General features: G+C 37.8%; 1 protein-coding gene across 1 annotated transcript in view; it reads left to right on the top strand.

The window, feature by feature from the left end:
• Positions 1-21,261, top strand: part of CPS1 (carbamoyl-phosphate synthase 1) — a 140,200-nt gene extending 118,939 nt beyond the window's left edge. Inside the window, exons 31-38 of the mRNA XM_005888993.3 lie at positions 728-817; positions 2,912-3,082; positions 5,806-5,880; positions 8,666-8,764; positions 16,980-17,039; positions 17,763-17,875; positions 19,696-19,825; positions 20,547-21,261. Coding sequence (XP_005889055.1) covers positions 728-817; positions 2,912-3,082; positions 5,806-5,880; positions 8,666-8,764; positions 16,980-17,039; positions 17,763-17,875; positions 19,696-19,825; positions 20,547-20,645 — 837 coding nt within the window. The 3' untranslated portion in view covers positions 20,646-21,261. The remainder of the gene's footprint in view (positions 1-727; positions 818-2,911; positions 3,083-5,805; positions 5,881-8,665; positions 8,765-16,979; positions 17,040-17,762; positions 17,876-19,695; positions 19,826-20,546) is intronic.
• The last annotated feature ends 460 nt before the right edge of the window (positions 21,262-21,721 follow it).

Raw genomic sequence — 21,721 nt, 5'->3', positions numbered from 1 at the left:
TCAAAGCTCAATGTGTCATGGACCCTGCTTCCTTTTGTAACTGATTGAGTTGCTGAACTGCAAAGGCATGTAAGATCAGTGGATGAGGAGCTGTTGATTCCAGCAGCCAGTGCCCTCTCTTTGCATGTGATCCTTCTGGCTCTGGTTGGATATGGGAATTCCTGTAGATTACACACACCTCCCTGCAAGGGAACGTGTTTCCTTCTGACCATAATATCCACCCTTGCAGAGTCCAGGGGAAAAGAAAAGCACATAAAAGAAATCTCTCTGGTCTCTTTGCAGTACCATATAATTTCAGGGCCTGTACTTCTCAGCAGGTGGGTCATTAGATTGACACAGAGTTTGGACTGCAGCTTTTGGTGCTGAAGCAACCAGACTGAAAGGATTCCATTTAGCCCTCAGAATGAAACCAGAGTATATGATGGTAGGTAGATAGGGGCATTTGGCAGAAAGATAATCCTGTACCATTATTTGCTCTTTTCCCTGCTGTTCTGGTGTGAATATTTAGAACATTTAGTATAATTATTATTTTGTTAATAGAAACCTAAGAATGGCTTCTATTATTACTCCATTATTATTATTACATATTATTACTCCATTATTAGTGGAGATATAGTTCTTTGTAAAGAGAATGAAAGAAATCTAAATTTAAGGTGCTATACCTTTTTTGTTTGTTTTTCAACTAAGGAATGTTCTTTAGTATGGTATCATTGTCCTTTTGATCTAGGTGAAGGATGCTACCCGAAAGATCGCAAAGGCTTTTGCCATCTCTGGCCCATTCAACGTCCAGTTTCTTGTCAAAGGAAATGATGTCTTGGTAAGAAATGCAAAACTGTTTGAAGGGACACCACTGCTGTGTTAGGTCCTGTTGGTTTATGTCCCTCTGTGAACACAGCCACAGAGCAGCTGAGACCCTGGCAGCTGATTGTGTCTTAGTGTGGGGTGTTGCACAGCATATAATACCTGCCTGTTTGAAAACACTGGTCTTAGAGGCACTGATGTGTCAGTGACAGCTCTGTAAACACCCTGATCCACTGGAGAGAAGATCACTGTCTGCCACCTACAGTACAGTGTAGATGGATGCGGTGACCATCACAAAGTAATCTGTTCGGATTACTGTGGAATGGTCATAATTACATGCACTGGAGTTTTGCTTTATTCATTTCCTGGAAAAGAAAGCTCTTTTGGATACCATTTACCAATAAATAAATACAATAAAATAAAAAAGAAAGAAATTTCAAAAGTGTTAAGGTGATGAGGTTAGTCTTAATTAATTTAATCTACTTAATGTAACTAATCAGTAACCAATATTGTTTCTCACCTACTATGCAAAGTCCTAAGGTGGCAACAAAGATGTATAGAACCCAGTTTTTTGCTCTCAGAGATTCATAATTTAGTGAGAACTGGGAAGAAGATGAATTTATAGATAACTGTAAGTTAGAATATAATAGCTGCTGGAAGGAATGTACGAATGAAGTGATATTGGAGGCATAGAATAGGAGTGCCTGTGTGTGTGGCGGGGGTGGTGAGGGTGGGGGTCTGTGCCTGCACGTGTGTATGAGCATGTAATTGAGTGTCATATGCCTGGTTTGGGTGGATAATAAAATATTTCAAGGAAGATTTTGTAATTTGAGCTGGGTCTTAAGGAATGAATAACAAGTAAAGGAAGATAGAGAGAGCAGTTCACTAACAACATCTATGGGAAAGTTCAGTGCGTTTTAGGAGATAGTGACCAGTTCAGTTTATCAAGATTATATTTCCAGGGAAATCATAGAACGTAAACTTGGAAAGAAACACTGAGACCAGGAAAGTGGTACAAGATAACATAGAGGGCTACACTGAAGCAAGAGGATAGAAGGCTGTCAAGGACTAGACTTCACTATCAGGGCCAGTAGAAATCCACTGAAGACTTTCCAGTAAGGATGTGGCACGATCTGAACTCTGCATAAAAACAAATCTGTCAAGAGCTTGTGGGGCTTCCCAGGTCACGCTGGTGATAGAGAATTAGCCTGTCAATGCAGGAGCTGCGGGTTTGATTCTTGGGATTGGGAAGATCCCCTGGAAGAGGAACCCACTACACTATTCTTGCTGGGATAATGCCACAGACAGAGAAGTCTGGTGGGCTACAGTCCACGGTGTCACAAAGAATCAGGTACGATTGAACAACCGAGTACACAAGCACGCATGTCAAGAGAGTGTGGGGATGGAACCGCAGAAAGGGGTGGGAAAAAGTCAGAGTTCAAAGATACTGACTGAAAAGAAAGAAAGAAAGTGAAGTCCTTCCGTCATGTCCGACTCTTTGCAACACCATGAACTGTAGCCCACCAGGCTCCTCTGTCCATGGGATTTTTCAGGCGAGGGTACTGGAGTGGGTTGCCATTTCCTTTTCCAGGGGATCATCCTAACCCAGGGATCGAACCTGGGTCTCCTGCACTGTAGGCAGATGCTATACCATCTGAGCCACCATGGGACCAAAAAGGAAACCAGTTAGCAAAAGTCTACAAGTGGCACACAGACATAGAGGACAGATTTATGGACATGGCACCGCGGGTGAGGGAGGAGAGGGTGAGATGTATGAAGAGAGGAACATGGAAACTTATGTTACACAGGGAACTCAAACTGGGGCTCTGTAACAACCTCGAGGGGTGGGATGGGGAGGGAGGTTCAAGAGGGAGGGAATATATGTATACATATGGCTGATTCATGTTGATGTTTGGCAGAAACCAACAGAATTCTGTGAAGCAATTATCCTTAAATTAAAATATGAATCAATTAAAAAATAAGTCTATCAGGGGGAGACAAGGAAGAGGCTGGCAAAGCAAGAGCTGGGCCCAAGTTGCAGGGAGCAGTTGAATATTGTCATTGTTTCTCACCATCCTTTCTCTTCTTTTGAATTTTGTTATCTCTCCAGGTGATTGAGTGTAACCTGAGAGCTTCTCGATCCTTCCCCTTTGTTTCCAAGACACTTGGAATCGACTTCATTGATGTGGCCACTAAGGTGATGATTGGAGAGCACATTGATGAGAAACCCCTTCCAACACTGGAGCATCCCATAATTCCAGCCGACTATGTTGCAATTAAGGTATATTTTCAAAAATCTTAGTCATTTTTTTAAGTTCCAAAGGAATTAAAGGAATAATTTTTCATTAAAAAATGATCTTAGGACTTCCCTGGTAGTCCAGTGATTAAGAATCTGCCCTCCAATGCAGGGGATGTGGGTTTGATCTCACATGCCATGGGGCAAAAAAGACCCAGCTTAGCCAAAAGTAATTTTTAAAAATAATCTTGATACTTTATGAACCTTCTAACTAAAGTGCTAGACTAGGGATTTATAATGTTCGCTTTGAATAATGCAATGCAGTTTCTCTATAGGCAACTTTATGTGTACTCTTGTGCATTTCAAAAATTAAAAAAAAATATTTAGAATTACATAACTTTGAAACCAACTAGCTGAGTGACATAAACTACATTTATGAAGGTGATGCTTAATGCTGCCGGTTTAGTTGGTAAATAGAAATTCTGGATATAACTTTTAGGATAAGGCTTGAATTATGCCGAGGCTTTCAGGAATGCATGAGTCTTGTAAAAGTGTTACCTTGTGGTGTTACTTAAATTTTTATTGCCTTGACCACCTTTGCTTAGTTCCGATTTCTTTAGTGGTATAATTTTGTTGTAGCGGTACTGTGAGGGTAATGAAATTGATGGCACCTTTATGAAGAATGACCAGGAAAATGTAAGATTTGTTCACTAAATACAAACATGCCTTGGAGATATTGTGGGTTTGGTTCCAGACCACCACATTAATTCTACACTAATTTTTTGGCCTCTCAGTGCATATAAAAGCTATATTCACACTGTATTGTGGTTTGTTAAGTGTGCAATAGCATTATGTCTAAAGAAACAATGCACATACCTTAATCAAAAACTACTTTATTGCTCAAAAATACTAATTATCATCTGGGGCTTCAGTGAGTCAGAATCTTTTTTTCCAATAGTAATAATAATGAAAATGTTTGAAATACTGTAAGAACTACCAAAATGTGACACAGAGACACAGTGATTAAATGCTGTTGGAAAAAATGGTACCAAGAGACTTGGTTGATGTAGGGTTGCCATAATATACAAACCTTCAATTTTTTAAAAATTCATTATCTGCGAAGCACAATAAAACAAAGCATCATAAGACAAGAAATGCCTGTATATATTTGTATATTTCAAATAACTTAATAATAAATCCATTGTGCTCCTCTAGCTGCCTCAGTATGCCCATGAACAGAGTATTTATAATTATGACCTTTAACTACCTCACTGGACAGTATGAGGATTAGTGAGATATTATATAAACATATCTGAATTTTTTAGATAAAGTACACAATGAAATTAATTTATATTGTATAATATATTTATGTGATATTTACATATTCTGGGTGCCTTCAGAGCTTTCTGTTCTTATATATACTAGTGACCTCAACCATAATTGTGTTACAATTGAGACTCTGACTTCTGACTTTTACAGTGGAAGTTTTAAGTTGAAGCTGTAAATTAAAAAATATTTATTAATCTTATTTAACTTAATAATTTAGGATTCCCTGGATTTTACAGTACACTGAGGTAGAATGTCACTTCTTATTTTAGGGTAGCATTTTATTCCTGGATGCTATGACACAACACAAATTGTTAAATTTTCAATGGGACTATATATACATAGGGTTTTATTGTTTGAGACCAGTAAGTAGAAGGACCCCCAAAATATTTTTCCACTGGAGATTCTGAATACGAATTTCAAACTCATGTTTCTTTATTCTTAGACACAGGAATACACACACAAATATATACACACATGTGTCTGAAACAATTTCCAACTAGTAACAATACTGATGGATAGATGTGAATTTTTCAAAATGCACCGTCTTCTAGTTTACTTCTTTCCTAGTTATCCTTGTACATTAATCTTGATTTTTTTGTCAAATTACTTTTTCATAGTCAATCTTAATATTGTCCTAGTGAGGTGGGTAGATATCAATGGTTGAGGTAGAGAGAGGCTGGAAGGCAGGAATATAATGTAATAATGACTAAGATGACCCAGTGAAATAACTCCAAGCTAGAATTAATTCCCATAATGACTTAGAGGCATGCCCGAATCAAAGAAGGAATAGTCTAGGCTGGATAAATAGATATATGGAAGAAACAAAAATTTGATTCTTAGTGAACTGCATTGATAAAATAAATGGAAAGAAAGCACTCCTATCTATGTTCTAGTTCATATGAAAGTTCTGGGCAAAAGTATTTCCAAGAAGAATATTTTTCAAAGCTTTTTAAGAGGTGTCAACAACAGCTTAATGTCTCAGAAGTCAGCTTGCAGACAGACATTTCTGGCAAGGTGGCTTGTTGTAAGTCCAAATGATCAGAACAAGAAGAAGAATGTTTCAAAAGCCTACCAAGGAAAAAGTGTTTGAACTCTGTGTCTGGGGAGATCAATGCCCAGTAGACTTTGTTTGAAATCACTCCAGTAAGAATATGTGTAGGCTAGATCAGAAACATTGGCTTAGACTGGTCACTGGGGCCCTATTTACAGAAATAAATTGTGATTATTTAACCCAATTTTGGGCCAAAAGCTCAAGAAATTCTTGGAACACAGGTTTAAAGCTATTTTTCAAGTCAGTTGCTTGGACCAAAGATGTTTCTTTATGTGTCTACCATAGCCTAAATGAATCCTATGAGAAATGATTCACTAAATATAATTATCCTCCTTTATTCTTGTTATACCCTTCTTTCACATATTTTTCCTACCCGTTATTTTGATAGGCTCCAATGTTTTCCTGGCCCCGGTTGAGAGATGCTGACCCCATTCTACGATGTGAGATGGCTTCCACTGGAGAGGTAACTAGTTAATGATCCATGAACACTTTCATTAAATCTACTTTGAAGTCTATGGCTTTATGATCAGAATATAGTAAAGTAATTTAGTAAGTAGTAAGCAGGACACTTCTTTTGTGATCAGAATAAGTCTGAAATGGCCTGGGAATTTTGAGCTAAGAAAAAAATCCTTGAGTTTTGTAGCCCAGAGTCTAAATTCTCACTTATAGTTCAACAGTTGGCTATATTGTCTGTGTGTTTCATTCATTTTCACGTTACAAATTGGGAGCATCTTTCAAATATTTCTTTAGATGTCTAGGTGAATACCTTCCAGGTCTTTTTATTTTAAGATTCTCAGGTCTCTCTGTAAAGCACCTCTCATCCCCTCTAATTTGCCTTGCTATTGTGAAATTAGATCATTGAGCTTTTAATAGCAACATGTAGAATGAATGTACAACAGTAGAAAGATAATGGGGCCATCATACGGTGGGATCTGCAGATATATGCAAAGTCCCAGAACCACTGTTTTTCGAAGCAACTGTAGCCGCCTGGAGATTATCTAAAAACTATAATGAGACTGACCACTGGATGTCCCTCTTCACTTGTGTTGGAGCCTTTGTCAGCTGGAGGTTTCTTTAAGAATGTGAAATGTGTTTCTTGTAGAAAGCTGTCAGATTCCAGAGAGTTCCCTACGTGTCAGTGTCAGGACATTGTATGAATCACCTAGCCCTTGACAGACTTACTGTACACAACCTTCAGATTCTCATCAGTGCACACCAGAGTGGCAACATCAGACTGGGAGGCATCATTGTTTCCTCTTGGTGTTGAGGAAAACCTGAAAGGGGAAAAGACTTAATTGCAACAAATATGTGATGTTTTATATGGTTGCCTGGTTACAAGCAAAATCTGTGATGAGAAGCCAAGTGAGGCAGCAAGGGAGGCAGTGAGGAATAAATGGCTATCTTGTTTGTATTTGGACTGATGATTGCCTTCTCTTAGTATCTTTGCTGCTTCTGTTAATTTAATAGACGAGAAAACCTAACTTGAAGACAAGGGACGTAACGCTGAATTTCTCTGCCGTTTAAGGAGATCCCCTGATGTTCATCTTGATCCCATGGTCACTCAGTAGCAGGGCTGTTTTCAGCTAGCCTAGGATTCAGATCAGGGTGAGATCTGCTTTCCTTAATGCTGTTTTCTCTGCTGTGGCAAATCTGTTTTCAGAACCTGTGTCCATTCTGCCTCCAGACATACATTATTGGAACTGTTGAAATACGAACACATGAGAGAATTAGAAATTCAGCCCTCTCCTTCCTCGTATCTGTTTTAGAAGTACAGAGAGAGAATTCCTCTTCCTTTATTAGAGTCATATTTCCAAGTGTCACTTAGTGTGATGTTACAAGTTCTATTTTATTACTGAAATCAGAATAATAATTCTAGCTCAGTGAAATCTCAGTTATGCTCCAGAGACATTTTCAGTGTTAAAATGGCTTGTTGTGGGATTAAATAAAACTTTAGCTTTCCTAATGATGAGGTGGGGATGATAGTCTTAATCTTTGTGCTCAGTTGTGTCTGACTCTCTGTGACCCATGGACTGTAGCCCACCAGGCTCTTCTGTCCATGGGATTTTATAGATGAGAATACTGGAGTGGTTTTCCATTCCCTTCTCTAGGGAATCTTCCCAACCCAGGGGTTGAATCCATGTTTCTTGCATCTTCTGCATTGGCAGGCGGGTTCTTTACTATTAGCACCTCCTTAACTACTTTCTGTTTTTTTTTTTTTTGTAGAAAACTGCTGAAACCTTGTGTTTGTATATGTACTTAAAATGAAATTGCCTAGGTTCTTTCAGTAGGGTTTGGGTCCCATTAACTTAGGTTGACATTCCTTAAGTTGGTTAGCCAGTACTTGAACACAGAAAATGTTTACTGTGGTGTAAAAAGCAGCAGGTCCTAGTGGTCCACTGAAAATCATAGTCATGAGAACTTTCCTTTGACAGTAAAGGAGTCACTTGCTTAAAGAATGAATTTAGCCGTCAGTGTTATTTACTCTAATGGTGATTCTGTACCTTTGTCAAATAATGATGTACATGGCAAGGCTTACTTCCATCATACTCAGATTAACTCCTTATTCTATAGTTAGGGTAGCTAATCAACTTGTAGTTATATTGTAGTGCTATTACCCTACAGGAAGGCTCTGTATATCCCAACACTATATTAATTTGAATTTTTTTTTTTTTTTTACTTTGGGCTGTAGTATTAAGAACTGCTAGCAAGGTATATTGCCTCATTTTATGAAGGTAATAATAATGAAGAAGTTCCTTTGAGATTTTCACAGATTTACTGAATTTTTCAGAAGGCTTTCCCATGTGTATGAAATAACTCCTAACCAATTGATTAGCAGTTACGCATTTGTGCTACTGACCCATGAATTCATGCATTGTTGCATAGTATACATACATATACTATTATTTAAACATTAAGTCATATTAACATTTGGCAGCTCACCATATTATGGGCCAGAAGCTGTAATTTGTATCCAAATATCTCACAGTAGAATCCAGTTATGTTGTTCCATGGAGTGTTGTTGGATGGAGAAAGAATTGCTTATTCATTCATTATGTTTAATTAAAAACATAAGATACATCTGCCCTAGCCAGACTTTTAATCCCTAGATTCAGACTGCATGGTCTTTGGGCAACTCAATAAAATCTAGCGTAGGAATCTATGACTTCATTTGTGGTTCTTTTTTGGTAGGGTTGGGTGACTGTCATTTGCTTCCTTTTACTTTATTTTTTTTCATTTCTTCTAAACAGGTGGCTTGCTTTGGTGAAGGTATTCATACAGCTTTCCTAAAGGCAATGCTTTCCACAGGATTTAAGCTACCCCAGAAAGGCATCCTGATTGGAATTCAGGTAGGTAGTGTGTGCTTGTGTGCATGACTGTGGACACGTGCTGGGAGCTGGTAGGGTAAGTGACCTTAATGGTGCTAGAGAAGAGGGGAAATATTTTTAAAATTCCACTAAAAAGCCAGCAAATTTGAGCAATAATGGAAATTTTTTTATCTGTATGTTCCTTGACTTTTTGCCTTTTTCTGTTGTAGCAGCCAATACAAATAAGTGAATAAGCTAAAAAAAAGAAAGAAAAAAAGCTCTAGTACCTTTAAAAGGACTCCGTTCTTTCCCTTGGTTACACCTTTTCTACATGGCTTACTCTTAGTACTGTCTCCTTGGCCTCTGAATATAAGCTTTCCATTAAGTTGGTCTCACAGCTTCTTTCTGTGACTGTGTCTAGCATTTTCTCTTGACTTTCCCCTTTGCCAGCTCATTCATGTCTATCCACTCTCCCATTTCAAACTATCATCTTTAAGTCTTTATCCTCAGCCATCCTCTGTTTCCAGCAGTTTGCTGGACACCTCCATCTAGATGTCTCAAAACCAACATATCCCAAACTGAAATGAATATTACCCCCTCCAAACCTCTGTTCTTTCCTTCATTACATTCATTCATTCACATTTCAATTTCTAAATATCAAAGATTCAGAGTTGAAGAAGACATGGGCATTATCTGAGAAATTTTCTTAACATAATTAAAAGTTCTCCATGACTGACTGAAAGTTCTTAAAGGGCAGTGGCCTAATGGGCTTAAGAAAGTCAGCCCATCCCACAGTGTACTGTGGAAGTTCTTGAAATATTATTACCTAGTAAACCTTCTAAGTCAAAGCAGGGTGTAGTAATTGTAAGTGAATATCTTCATATGATGAAAAGGATATCACTGGTTTATTATTGCAAGTCAACTGTAAATCTTAGGGCAAAATGGGAGCCAGGAAACTCTTATTACTCTTTGGAATAATTATTGCAAGAATATACAAACTATTTGTTTATAAAGTTTCTAAAAAATACTAGATGTTTCTCAACTGATATTTCACTTTCATTGGAGGTTAGCAATCCCTGGGCCTATAAAAACAATAGATGGTCTGATCTATCACCCCTGCCATTCTTTCAATCAGTTCAAACCCTGCACGGTTCTGTACATGTCAATAAAATTATGATTAGAATAATGCCAGGTATTTTCAAGTAGTGGGTTGTTATTATAGATGCTGTTGCAGTAGGGTGCCCTAGTATCAGCAAATTAGACTCTGGAGACTGGATGGGTGGCTTTGGAGAAGTTTCTGCAAAGATTAACTTGGGATTTTGCTTCATAAAGGTGCCAGAAGGGCGATGGAGAACAGTTAGAACAGAGGCTAACAAGATGACTTGCAATTGTGAAGCTTAATGGCAGTTGAGAGACACATCACACCATATGAGAGACTCATCACATTATAATGGTATTAAGTATTATTAAGTCACAAGTATGAGAGTATTTGTCCAGCTTCCAGTTATGGCTTAAAGTTTAATGTGAGACCTGGGGGCATTCAGAGGAGACCATGCCCTTAGTCCCTGTCCTCACAACTAATCATAATAGTGCTAACATTTTAAAATACCACTCTAAGAAGGCAGTGATGTATAAAATTGTGCCTTGTTTGGTTCCAGTGCTGCGGGGAAATATAAAGCAAAAATTAATTTGATCCCTATGAAGTACTGGTATGATTTTGGCAACAGTGAACAGAATTTTTGCTTTGTAGGGAAAGAAGGAAGTTCATAGGGAAAAGAGACTTCTAAAAGCAATGTTCTACCTTTCAGTTTATTCTTTTTTAAAGAAATCAATGTTCTATCAGCTACATGAATTTTTGCAAAGAACTTTGTTCCTGTGCATGCGTGCATAATATTAGGAATTTAAATATATACATATTTTAATTACAGAGCTTAAAATATATTCAAGGAAATATTTAATAAACTAAACTGACATTTAATAAAATACTTGCAGCTGTGGTAAAATTAATCATCAAGATTCTAAATCTCTAGAGATAGGTAAGAACCATTTTCTAACCTACTCTATATGGGAAGCAAAGAAAAGCTGCCATCATCAATAGTCAGTGTATAATCTCTTCATTACTATATGGAAGATTTTAATTTGTAGTGATTTTTTTCAAATGTATAGTCATAAATTTGACTGAACAATACGATAGAATGTGCTAATCAGAGATAGCTAACTCACTGGGCATCTTAGTTAGAATGGGATAAACCTAAACTTCGTAGCAACTGTGAATAAAGTAATTAGAATCTATGGCAAGAATATACAATGGATTAAAGACAATCTCTTTAACAAGTGGTGCTGGGAAAACTGGTCAACCACTTGTAAAAGAATGAAACTAGAGCACTTTCTAACACCATACACAAAAATAAACTCAAAATAGATTAAAGATCTAAACGTAAGACCAGAAACTATAAAACTCCTAGAGGAGAACATAGGCAAAATACTCTCTGACATACATCACAGCAGGATCCTCTATGACTCATCTCCCAGAATATTGGAAATAAAAGCAAGAATAAACAAATGGGACCAATTAAACTTAAAAGCTTCTGCACAACAAAGGAAACTATAAGCAAGGTGAAAAGACAGCCTTCAGAATGGGAGAAAATAATAGCAAATGTAGCAACAGACAAACAACTAATCTCAAAAATATACAAGCAACTCCTACAGCTCAATTCCAGAAAAATAAATGACCCAATCAAAAAATGGGCCAAAGAACTAAATAGGCATTTCTCCAAAGAAGACATACAGATGGCTAACAAACACATGAAAAGATGCTCAACATCACTCATTATCAGAGAAATGCAAATAAAAACCACGATGAGGTACCATTTCACGCCAGTCAGAATGGCTGCGATCCAAAAGTCTACAAGCAATAAATGCTGGAGAGGGTGTGGAGAAAAGGGAACCCTCTTACACTGTTGGTGGGAATGCAAACTAGTACAGCCACTATGGAGAACAGTGTGGAGATTTCTTAAAAAACTGGAAATAGAACTGCCTTATGATCCAGCAATCCTACTGCTAGGCATACATACTGAGGACACCAGAAGGGAAAGAGACACGTGTACCCCAATGTTCATCGCAGCACTGTTTATAATAGCCAGGACATGGAAGCAACCTAGATGCCCATCAGCAGATGAATGGATAAGAAAGCAGTGGTACATATACACAATGGAGTATTACTCAGCCATTAAAAAGAATTCATTTGAATCAGTTCTAATGAGGTGGATGAAACTGGAGCCTATTATACAGAGTGAAGTAAGCCAGAAAGAAAAACACCAATGCAGTATACTGACGCATATATATGGAATTTAGAAAGATGGTAACAGTAACCCTGTATACTAGACAGCAAAAGAGACACTGATGTATAGAACAGTCTTTTGGACTCTGTGGGAGAGAGAGAAGGTGGGATGATTTGGGAGAATGGCATTGAAACATGTAAAATATCATGTAAGAAACGAGTTGCCAGTCCAGGTTCAATGCACGATACTGGATGCTTGGGGCTGGTGCACTGGGACGACCCAGAGGGATGGTATGGGGAGGGAGGAGGGAGGAGGGAGGAGGGTTCAGGATGGGGAACACATGTATACCTGTGGCAGATTCATTTTGATATATGGCAAAACCAATACAATATTGTAAAGTTAAATAAAATAAAATTTAAAAAAAATCATCTTAACACGATTTCACTTAGCCAGAAGAATTCATATAAACTAATTCAAAAAACCTTCTTTTCTCTTCATCACCCCCTCATGAGGCAGCTGCTGTTATGAGTAAAGGATTTAATTGAAGAAATCTTAACTCTGATTTTTCACAACAGGTTGCAAGAGAAAACTAGGGGGAAAAGAGAACTATGGAGGAAAGGCAAAAGTGACTCTGATACAGGAAATATTTTTTTTATTGTTGGTTTTTTAACACGTATTTTAAGTAGCAGTTTATCACTAGCAAGTATCAACCACTTTTCAACATTTAATAAATAGATTGTGTGTGTGTATGTGTATGTGAGTGTATATACACTCTTGTTAGTTATATTAATTTTCCTAATTTTTCTTTCTCTTCTCTTTCTTATCCTACTCCTTTATGCACATAGACTGCTTCTGTCCATTCACTATTAATCCTATGGTCAAATTACCTGGGAAATTTGAAATATTTTGATAACATCGATCTTGCATAACTAGGATTTAGGGGGAAAAATCAAGATTTGGGTTTTATCAAAGGATTCTTGTCAACTTAACTATTATAGGCACTGTGTGTCTACCAAGAGCCTTTTAAAGCAAAGATCCTAATATAAGAAAGGCATAATGTAGGTTTATGTGGCAACAAAATCATCTTTGCTTTTCGTGCAATATTTCCAGCCTCTTTTCATCCCATCAGGATTTATTTAGTTTCTATGAGTGGGCAATCTGCCTTGTCTTGAAGTTTTCTGGAACACTCTTCAACAATAAATGATTTACTCTAGAGCAGATCAAGAGCCCTTCCTGTTTTTCGCCCTCTGATTGGGCTATTCAGTGATGCTCGTAGAGAGCCCCCCTCCTGACGTCTGTGCTTCAGCATGGCTCAGAAACACAAAGCAAGCATTTTATTTGAAAAAGACAACTCCAAGTGACATGAATAACCTTTTATCTTCTATACAGAATCATTATGAACAACCATAGAGTTGTCAATCCTGACATCCCTGTAGAGTCCACAGACATCACACCATCTTAACTTGGCTTTCGGTTCTGTAGCCAGAATTTGGATTAATGTGAAATGATAATTGGAGGAAATATATATACATATATATATTTTTTCACTTTTAAAGGACTTTCTTTCTTACAAATGTTTTCCAGGAAATAAATCAGCTTGTACTTTTCACCTTTAGTAACAAATGGTTTCTTACCCAGGTATTTTCATTCAGCTATTAAATCTGGGGCTACTCAGATGCAAGCTGACAGCTGTAATTTCTTTTTGTAGAGAGGCTATTTTATGTGTCACAAGTGTTCAATACATGTTTGATAGAAGTTTATAATGTGACTATGAAAGCCAACACCCCAGACCGGAAGGCAGAGTAGTTCCTTGGCTGGAAACTGCCAATACTGTCATGTCGAATATTTATCTTTTCCACTTGGGGGACAGCACTGAAACAGCTCCATAATGAGGTTCTGACTGGTGTCTGCAGGACTTAGAGGACTTGCTGACTTATTTTACTTTAAAATGGAAAAGAAAAAAAAATTATAGTCTAGTACTCCTTCCTCAACCTTTTTCATAGTGTCTTTGGTCAAGGTTAATGCATCTTCACCTTGAATTGCAAAATGAATGAAGGGTAGTCCTCTTATCCCCTCTTCCTTCCTATTCCTAAATGTAAACGTGCACCAGAATCACTGGAGGGTTTGTTAAACTGCAGATCCCTGGGACTCACTCCCAGAGTTCCTGATTCTATAGATCTAGAGGTAAGGTCCAAGTTTTTATCATTTAAGCAAATTCCCAGGCAATGTTGATTCTCTGGAGGCCACATCTTGAGAACTATTATACCTGTGAAATGGTATTTTAGAAAATCGATGCAATGTTATGTTATCACATGGCCATATATTATTAGTGACTTTTTGCTAGGGGGAAATGTAAGAGATTGAGATTAGTACCTGATTAATGTATCAATGGCTCAAAAAGTGTTGGTTACCTTTATGGTGAGCTTCCTGTGTGCTTTGATGCCTCCTTGTGTTTGTTGTGTGTTTAGCAGAGGTTCACAAGGTAATGTTCCATTTTAGGTGTGCTTGATGAAATTCAGAGGTTTATTTAGAATATTTCACATGTATTTGCTATATTTCAAGAAATCTAAAACACCAAGAAAACCTAAAATGCCATTTAATTCAGTCCCTTGCTTTCTAAGCAGAATTAAATGAGTAAAAGATTGTCCTAATCTTCTGCTTAATCTATTCTTAAAGAGACTGCCACAAAACTCATTAAATTACCTTAATGTTTTGAATTACTCTCTGATTTTATACTTATTTAATTTTATATCTAGCCATGAACTTCTTGCATCTAAGCCCGTTTCTTCCTGTTGGGTCCTAAGTGGGAATGAAAAGCTACTGCCTTGGGCATGGTTACAATTTGTGTTCTAGAAGGCTGTCATGAATAACCCCTGAGCCTGCTTTAGCTGAGATTCATTCTGTTGCATTTATCTTTTCTATTTGCCAATAGTTTCTTCTCATAAAATTGCAGTCCTGGGATTGAGAGGGCCAGATTCTGAAAGAATTTTATATTTGAACATAGTTTTGGGGTCTCTACCTAGGATTTAGATCTTTTCTCAAAAAGCCTCTACAAGTAAGTATTAGGAAGTTTTGTGGGCTGAACATTATCAAAATTGTGCAAGGATCTGGATGTTTTATCACAATTTTTAGTTTCTCTGAAACTGAAATAAGATCATATCCATGACTTTTCTCAACCATTACTAATATAATTTCTAATAGATTATAAAATATTTTCTAAAGTAACCAAATTATATCATCTGTTTACAAACTTTTGTAAATAGTTCAAAAAATGTGAAAATTTCTCATTTGAAGCAGAATGGATATGTTTTTAACACTGTACAATTTTGCATATTTGTTTAGCTCGATTACTCAGACATTCATGTTAATGGGGTCAAGGTCAGAAGTAGACGATTGGGTAGGCTACTGAGCTTGTTTTCTTCCACCCTGATCTCTGTATTGCAAATATGTGCTTTTGGTCACAGGAAGGAAGTGTGTTCAGAATTAAGGAACCCTGATGTAGACAGGCAGTCCAGGAAAGGCAGGACCCAGAAATTGAATGGGTCCAGCTGGGGTTTTCAGAAGAGCACACAATTCTAAGAAAATATCTGAACAGCAAGATTGAATATTAAGGAGCCTGGTGGGAAGGAAAACATATGAGGATGATACTGGTTGGTGTTCTAAGTGTGACAGCCAGTAGAGGAACCCAGGCTTCAGAGCTAGAGTGCAGGGACAGTAATATAGCCTCTGTGAGGCTGAAAAAACAATTATTTTAATAATAATATTTAATTATTACTATTAATGAGCCAGCAATTGTGTTAAATTGGCAGCTTCCCAGGTGGCTCGGTGGTAGATAATCCATCTGCCAATGCAGGAAATGCGGGTTCGATCGATCCGTGAGTTGGGAAGATCCCCTTCCTAAGGAGGAAATGGCAATCTGCTCCAATGTTCTTGCCTGGAGAATCCCATGGACAGAGAAGCCTGGAGGGCTACATTCCATGGGGTTGAAAAGAATTGGACACAACTGAGTAATTGAGCATGATCACTGTACTAACGCTTACGGCGGACTTCACTCATTGAATACTCACAGGGACCCGCTGACATTTTGTTGTTCAGTCGCTCAGTTGTGTCTGACTTTTTGTAACCCCGTGGACTGCAGTATACTGGGCTTCCCTGTCCTTCACCATCTCCAAGAGTTTACTCAGACTCATGTCCATTGAGTTGATGATGCCATCCAACCATCTTATCATCTGTACTATTATTCCTACTTATCACAGAGAGGTTAAGTAAGTTGGTCAAGGTCACACAATTTATTGTGGACCATCAAGAAGTAGATACACTAATATCGGAGTCACTGTTTTATAAATGAGGAAGTGGAGGCTCAAAGACATTGACTTTTCATACAAATGCATGGTATAGACAGAATGAAATGCAGCTTAGTGACTCCAGAGTCCATTCTTTTACTCTTTGCTTTAGAGTAAATGCCCAACTGAGTTCCAAATGATTGACTTGTAGGGAACTTTGCATGAATTGCTAGGTCAAGGCCTAGGAATTGAAGTGCAGTCCAAACTTAGAATTCAGCAATTAGAACAGGTTGAAAGGCAGAACATCCAAAGAGGCTGATGTGGCACTGAGCACCTAAGAGAGATGACTTTAAATTCTCTCTAACCAGGAAAATGATCCATCCAGAAGTAAATCCAGGGGTAAATCTGACTCTATACTCAGACACTCAGTAGATTAAGCAATGAGTAAAGGAATTTGAGGTGTAAAAAGTAAGACAGTAGAAAGCAAGACAATGTGGATGGAATTTCATCTATATCAGAAAATAAGTAAGAGTTTATAGTCACGCTAGTAGGATGAAACTTGTCATCTTTGAATATAAAGCACCAGGCAACACATAGCATTTCCTTTTATGACATAACAGAATGCTGTATTGCATTACTAAATTAATAACGTGTATCTAGAAAGTGAATTTTGTTAAATTCCTTTAATTTCAGCAATCATTCCGTCCACAATTCCTTGGTGTGGCTGAACAATTACACAATGAAGGCTTCAAGGTATGTGATATTATTTTTCTTAATTGCTTTCTGTCAGCAATCTATCCACAAAAAAGAGTATTGAAGAATATTGGGGAATAAAATCATGCAAGATATGACCTCTCCATTTGAAAACTATGACTAACTTTATAATTTCAAAGCTTCGATGAAATAAACTAATTAGAAAGACTAGTTTTAAGTTTTAGCACAATTACCACAAACTTACTAAATTTGCTGGCTAAAAACCTAGAGAGTTTTCCTAACACAGAACTGGGATAAACTTTAAATGCATTTCCATATATTTTCCCTTTTCCTGTTTCCATATGAAGTCATAGTTTCCAACAGTTACAGGCGAAACTTCTTTGCCATGAATATCTGCACACAAAGCCTGGTTCTGTAAAACAGAATGAGTCCCAAGGCTCAGGGTGGGCCTGTGGTCATGAGGCTTTATTGGTCTGATAACTGAATTTTCAGTCACCAATAACTCTTTTTCTCTCCTACAAAAGCAGTTACAGTTGAGGTTATTAATTTTTTTTCTTACTGCAAATATTTAAAAAATATTTAAAATGCCTATTACTCTAGATTCTGTCTTAATCTCTATTTCTGACATCATTTTGCATCTCATATTCACCATTTTTTCCTGCTCTATGTTTTAAATGACTCAAATGTCCTAATGGGTCCCTTTGCTTCATGAAAGCTTTTCCCTGATACAGTAACTGACTTTTTAAAAAATTTTAAATGCAGCTCTTTGCCACGGAAGCCACATCAGACTGGCTCAATGCCAACAATGTACCTGCTACCCCAGTGGCATGGCCATCTCAAGAAGGACAGAATCCCAGCCTCTCACCCATCAGAAAGTAAGAACTGGGCAGGTTATTCTGAGATAACAAAATAGATGGAGAATTAGCTTTGGGAACTAGTATGATATAAATATGAGGTTTGCCAGGTGGCTCAGTGGCAAAGAATCCACCTGCCAGTGCAAGAGGCCGTAGAGACACTTGTTCTATCCCTGGGTCAGGAAGATCCCTTGGAAGAGGAAACAGCAAGCCAATCTGGTATTCTTGCCTGGAAAATCCCATGGACAGAGAAGCCTGGCGGGCTACAGTTCGTGGGGTCACAAAGAGTCAGACACGACTGAGCAACTGAGTATGCACACACGCATGCTATAAATATATCACCTTACCCTATTGCAAGTCTTCTAAAACTCTTTTCAGTTAACCAATTTAAAACAAGGAAATTTGTGCATGATGGTAAGCTTCCTTCTCATGAACTTTGCTGTTATTGTAACACATAATGCCGTATATGTACATGGAGATATGTAGCATCTTCCAACTATTTCCAAGTAAATGTCCATTCCTTTGATGGACAGCAACCAAGATCTCAGTGATGAGAATCATGGGCCCAAAGAAAGTAATGCAGCGCTTTGTGTTTTATGTCAACTTGCATTGTGTATATATGTGTATATCAAGTGTAAGATTAACCAGCTGCGTTTCACTGAGGTTGTGTACCAATGAAACCATCAATTTATTGAGAACTTGCTACTTGAAGGGCACCATGGGGAGAGATATGATAATGTCACCTATTAGATTACCTGATTTGCCATTCTTTGATCAGGTTTGTTATTGTGCCTTAGGCTATTTCTTCCTCTGGTTTTGTAAGACATTTATTTCAGCACACCACCTGACCCTTCAGGAACACTGACACATTAGCACATACAGAACTATGTGGTGTAGGCACCTAGGAGAGAATTCTCAGTTGCTCCAGGATGTTACAGCCTACTGGATGGCTAAGTCCTAACAAACAGTATATGATATACTATCTGTTAGGGCTCTTGAGAAAGTAACCTACAAATCATTATCAAATTAATAAAAGAAGGCAAATTTTTCCAATGATGCTAGAAGCCTTTCTTTGTTGTCTAGTAGATCAGTTGCGTCCGACTCTTTGTGACCCCATGGGCTGTAGGCCGCCAGGCTCCTCTGTCCAATGGGATTTTCCAGGCAAGGATACTGGAGTGGGTTGCTACTTCCTTTTCCAGGGGATCTTCCCAACCCAGGGATCAAACCTGTGTCTTGTGTCTCCTGTACTGGCAGGTGGTTCTTTACTACTGAGCCACAAGTGAAGCCCAGAGGCCCTTCTTAGGGCTTTGTAAAACAAGAATTAGTTCTGCTTCCTGCTCTTGACATTTAAATATCTCCTAATGTTTATCACAGCCCAGCAACAGAATGTGAAGTGGTTTAATTCAAAATTAGGCAGTTATTTCATAACATCAGCTGAGACACTAGGAAGCAGGCAGTGAAGTAAAGTTGATCTGAAGTGGGTGTGAGGGGTGGGGAGTGGAATGGCCTTCAATGCTGGAAGAACCACCTCCTTGTAAAATAAGTAACTGTCTCTCAAATTACCAATTCTTGCTATCAGTAGCATTTTAAAGATAAAACATATATTTCCATTTGATTAGTTAGACATTCAACAGCATTCTTTCAAGAACACAATAAAAATATTATAGCCCCCAAATGTGTATAGTTTGAAAATCTACTTAGGAATAAAGGAGGGCAGGTGTCAGTCAATTCAGTACGCCATTGACTTGAATGATTTTGAGACTAATTTACATTAGTAGTTTGAAAATGAATTATAAAATATACATCGTCACCTGCAAACTTGTATTTGTTTATTTCTCCAGATTGATTAGAGATGGCAGCATTGACCTGGTGATTAACCTCCCCAATAACAACACTAAATTTGTCCACGATAATTATGTGATTCGGAGGACAGCTGTTGACAGTGGAATTGCTCTCCTCACTAATTTCCAGGTATGTTCTTTTCCTCAAACATAGTCCACACGAGGGTCTTTATTTCTGTGCCCCTCTTGAGAGTACACATCTCTCTTCTCTCTTTCTTGTAACTTTCAGAAAGCAGAAGAATTTCTAAATAGAATCTAAATTAATGGTCTATTATGATAGGTCATGGCCTGAGACAGTTGGTGATCAAGGAGTTGAGATAACCAGAAGCCATGGATAACCATGGTTCTCTCATTACACATACAAATATCCTCTAAATAAAAAGTGTGGTATGGCACGTAATAAAGATATGCAATTTTATTCTATTGTGTCTAAATGAAAGGCACCGCATAAAAGCAACAGGTTAATGGTAATTGAAAATGCAGATATAGTACAAGCACTTGTCCAGTCCACAGGAAATGATTACCGAAGGCATGTTCTCTTCTACTTGAACATGACCCAACAAATTTATCACTTGGAGAACTGTTTGTCAAGACCCTATACATTTCTGGCCATTGTATTTTTTTCTCCCTGAGTTAGTTTTAATTTCTGTGAATGGTGGGGGGAAATAAGCTTATTCACGTTGAGGTCTGAGATACTGGAGAAAGTCCCCATTAAATAAAAATGTTTGTGTCTTTCATCCCATACCCCTTTGAAAATCAGGAACAGAAACTGTGATTTTTTGCTCCTGCTTCATTGAACATTCACTTTCATTTCATGTGTGTTGCTAAGATTCCTACCCTCATATTTTCAGGTGACCAAACTTTTTGCTGAAGCTGTGAAGAAAGCTCGCAATGTGGACTCCAAGAGTCTCTTCCACTACAGGCAGTACAGAGCTGGGAAAGAACTATAGAGAAATAGAGACTCGCTGTCTCCATTCTTAAATCAACCTAAGCCACTCTTTATCTAAAGGAACTGATTTGCAGCTTTCTTTTCTAGAGACAAATATTGATACCAAACTTTATTTCAGTATACTTAGGTGTGCCTTAATATTCTTTCTTTCACAATTAAATTGTTGTCAGTCACCTTTTAAAAATTTTAGAGAGGCCTCCCTAAGTAACTGTTCTTCATGAGAGCCTTCACTTATTAATGCCTTATTTTTGGTGGGCCAAGGTTATCTACGTGCTTCTTTGCAGCTAACATTGTATAGTGCTGATTAATGATGATCAAGGTAGAAAAAATTGCTGCTCTGTCTTCTGAACTCTTTCTGTATATCCTTTACAGACACTATTGTCGTTTTTAAGCAGCATCTGCCATACTCAGGACACTTTCACATAACAAGGCAGAATACTCTAAAAATGGTTCAAATGAAATATGGATTTAATTTAAGAACTCCTCCATCGTGATGTCTGTGTATTGTTGCTTTTCAATAATCATTCTGTCTGGCTTATACAGGAATATCATCATCCCCTCCCACAGAGCTGAAATTGAGAAGTGTAGCAGAGGTCTTTAAAGTATGGATTTATTAAAAGGATACTGGTTTGCAATTTGGTGTTTTGTAGTATGTCAGCAGATGGTAGATACCACTGAGGTTTGGTTCTTGTTTCTCTTTGGATTTTTAACCTGAGCCAAGTGAGATCTTCAGATTTATGCCATCTCTGCCACCCTCCTCCTTTCTGCCCACTTTGGAGTAACTTGGAAATTATGTTCATTCCCTTCAGAGTACAGAGTCCGTTGATCTACTGAGTCCCCTGATGCAATGTTAAGTTTTGTCCATTTTAGGCACAAAGTCCTTGTTCCTTCTCCATACAAGAAAAATCTTTCCTACAGGGCAGCCTTTGTCACTTTTAAACTTTTTGTGTTATTACAAGTCTCTAATTGTGAACTTTTAAATAAAATACTATTGAGAGAGAAGACAGTGGTATTCTTGCATTTATTTATTCATTTATCTTTACATTGATCCACAAAATCTGTTCATTTCTCTGATGA

This window comes from Bos mutus, chromosome 2, assembly GCF_027580195.1.
Source record: "Bos mutus isolate GX-2022 chromosome 2, NWIPB_WYAK_1.1, whole genome shotgun sequence".
NCBI classification, from domain to species: domain Eukaryota; kingdom Metazoa; phylum Chordata; class Mammalia; order Artiodactyla; family Bovidae; genus Bos; species Bos mutus.
This window is presented reverse-complemented; position numbering and strand designations above follow the sequence as displayed.